At 48.1% G+C, this 2,542-nt stretch overlaps 1 protein-coding gene across 1 annotated transcript in view; it reads right to left on the bottom strand.

The window, feature by feature from the left end:
• Positions 1-2,087: 2,087 nt before the first annotated feature.
• The window catches only part of VOLCADRAFT_94516 (uncharacterized protein), a gene marked incomplete at both ends in the record, with an annotated part of 1,897 nt that continues 1,442 nt past the window's right edge, over positions 2,088-2,542 (bottom strand). The window contains one exon of the mRNA XM_002953690.1: positions 2,088-2,141. Within this exon, the coding sequence (XP_002953736.1) occupies positions 2,088-2,141 (54 nt within the window). The remainder of the gene's footprint in view (positions 2,142-2,542) is intronic.

Below are 2,542 nucleotides of genomic sequence, written 5' to 3' on the forward strand. Positions count from 1 at the left end.
ACGCCTTGTTACCGTACAAGCATGTACGGATTTGAAACCAACAAACATACGAGAGATATTTGTAAGTGCTCCCCTTGTTTCGTTAAGTTCCTTCAACTTCCGCGATTCTGAATGCGTGCCTGAGAGTTTGGGGGCAGACCCTGCAATTGGTCTAGATTGCTCGGTAGAAGGGTTTAAATTGACACCTGAGACAAGTTGAATTGCCGGGACAGGCCCTTGAATTGGCCTGACAGGGATATGAATTGGCCTGGCAGGGACATTCCGACAGTCAGAATTAGCCTGACAGGGATACGAATTAGCCTGGCGGGACATTCCGACAGTCAGAATTAGGCTGACAGGGTGTCGAATTGGCCTGGCAGGGACATTCGGACAGTCAGAATTAGCGTGTTCAGGGTGTCGAATTAAGGAAGCACGGGAATTGTGCGACCGGGGCAGTCAAAAGAATTGCTCTGCCCGACAGTTTGTCCTACCCTCTAGTTGGACTATAGCTACTTTCCCATTTCACAGACGTGGACGAGCGCGTGGCGCCAGTTACGGCATAATAGGTATGCATAAGTTCAAATTTGGACCTAGAAACGAAAACTAACGGATGCGGCACGGCAAAAGGTGAACCGACCCATTGTCACCGGTGGGTAGCTTGTTATTACCCGTTATGACCAGACGTTACTATGCTATGGCAATTCGAAGGTTAAAACACGAGAAAAAAACGCGTGTTGGTTCTGAAAATTTTGTCAAATAGAAATGCCAAGGTTCTCTGACGACCTCAAATAAGAAAAAGCAAGGGTCCGCCGCCTTCGGAGAGTCCCGAGATCGCTCACTTCATGTTCTTGAAAGTTGGGGAAGTGAAACAAGAAGGGACCATTCAAAACTATAACTTCAATGTAAGCGGTATTAAAGCGCGGCTTACTTTCGGGCGCACACACAGCTGGTGTGGGAAGCAGACAGAGGTTTAGAACCTCCCACCTTGCCATCCAATCCCAAGAGCCGCCGCAAGCATACAGCACACAAAAAGGGTGCAATTAATAATAATGCACGTACGTTAACAGTACTAAATTAATGTAGAATGTTTTTGTTTGCGAATAAAGGAGAACGCCTTGGAAAAACAAAGACGCCTTCACCAAAAGGAAACTAAGGAAAGCATGCATAGCACAGCATGCAAGCGTTTACCATGAGCTGGCCCTCGGCAGTCGTGCGGTAGTCATCCGTTGCCTTTGCAAAATACAGTGGGGCTCCTCAAACACCCTCGGTGCGCTGCCGCTGCATGGACGGGGCCTTATGTCCGGGACCCTCAGCCGGGGTGTTCGGTTCTCGTGCCGTATTTCAATTTCACCGAGGAATAACGGCCTGTCCTTCGACTTGTGCACATTCGTTCGCAGCGTTATACAACCACAGCATTTGTTCTCCAGCTCAACCGGTTGGCTAGTAAAAGTTACCATTTGAATAGCTCCATTTTCAAACCTTTTCAAAATCACAAGGGATTGTGACTCTGGCGAGGCAAGGTGTGTGTGTGCTGGCCATGTGTACGGCATGTACGAAGACTTTACCGACTTTACCGGTAATCGTCGCTACACGCGGCCAACATAACGGTGGTGGAAGGTTTATTCTTACACCGTGTATACAGCAGCGACAAGGCGTGAACAGTGAAAAAAGAGGTTCGTATAAAAACACCTGCCGTATCGGATATATCCGGTGGGGAAGGGCGACTGGGCAGTGGTCCTCCGCCTCACGCACGCACATCCCCTCTGCCTGGCTAAGATGCATATGCCCGTAGCCCATACCGCAGTACACGCCAACCCAGCGACAGCCTGCCTGCCGCACCAGTCTAAAGAAGCACGTATCAGTGGACAAAGGCTCCATAGTGACAGACAGACAGACAGGCAGGCACGCGCACGTGCAGCATAGGAAAGCAAACAAATCCTACGGGTCACGTTCGTATGTATGTATGTATGTGTATGTATGTATGTATGTATGTATGTATGTATGTATGTATGTATGTATGTATGTATGTATGTATGTATGTATGTATGTATGTATGTTGCGTGAAGGTTTCTCACACTCCCCAACAGCACTGCTCAAGCATGCATCCGCTAAAACTTCCTCCTCCTCCTCATCATCATCATCAGCAGCAGCATGGGCAACGCCTGCAGCAACCAACAAATAAACCCTGACATGCCGTACAGTGCTTTGGGTACTGCGAGAACATTCCTCCCCCCATCAGCATCCACCACTACCTGCACTCCCCGAAACTGGCATAATGTGTATAGGCGTCATTAGCCGCCGTACAAACAATTGTTTTCGTTTCAATAAGAGCTATGGTGCACCATTGCATGACGCGAGTCTTTAGCTCCCCAGTGCAGTTGGCTCCAATATAAAAGACATATAAGACATTCAACCAACCATAATACCTACCACTAAAGCAGAAGTGATAAACAATTGTACATACTTGAAACTTCCTGCGCCGCATGTTAATCGGCGGTTTTCATCGTCGTAACAGATAAACCTGCTCAGGCACTTAAAACACAAATCTCAATGCAACATGCAG

Source organism: Volvox carteri (genome assembly GCF_000143455.1).
Source record: "Volvox carteri f. nagariensis unplaced genomic scaffold VOLCAscaffold_37, whole genome shotgun sequence".
NCBI lineage: Eukaryota > Viridiplantae > Chlorophyta > Chlorophyceae > Chlamydomonadales > Volvocaceae > Volvox > Volvox carteri.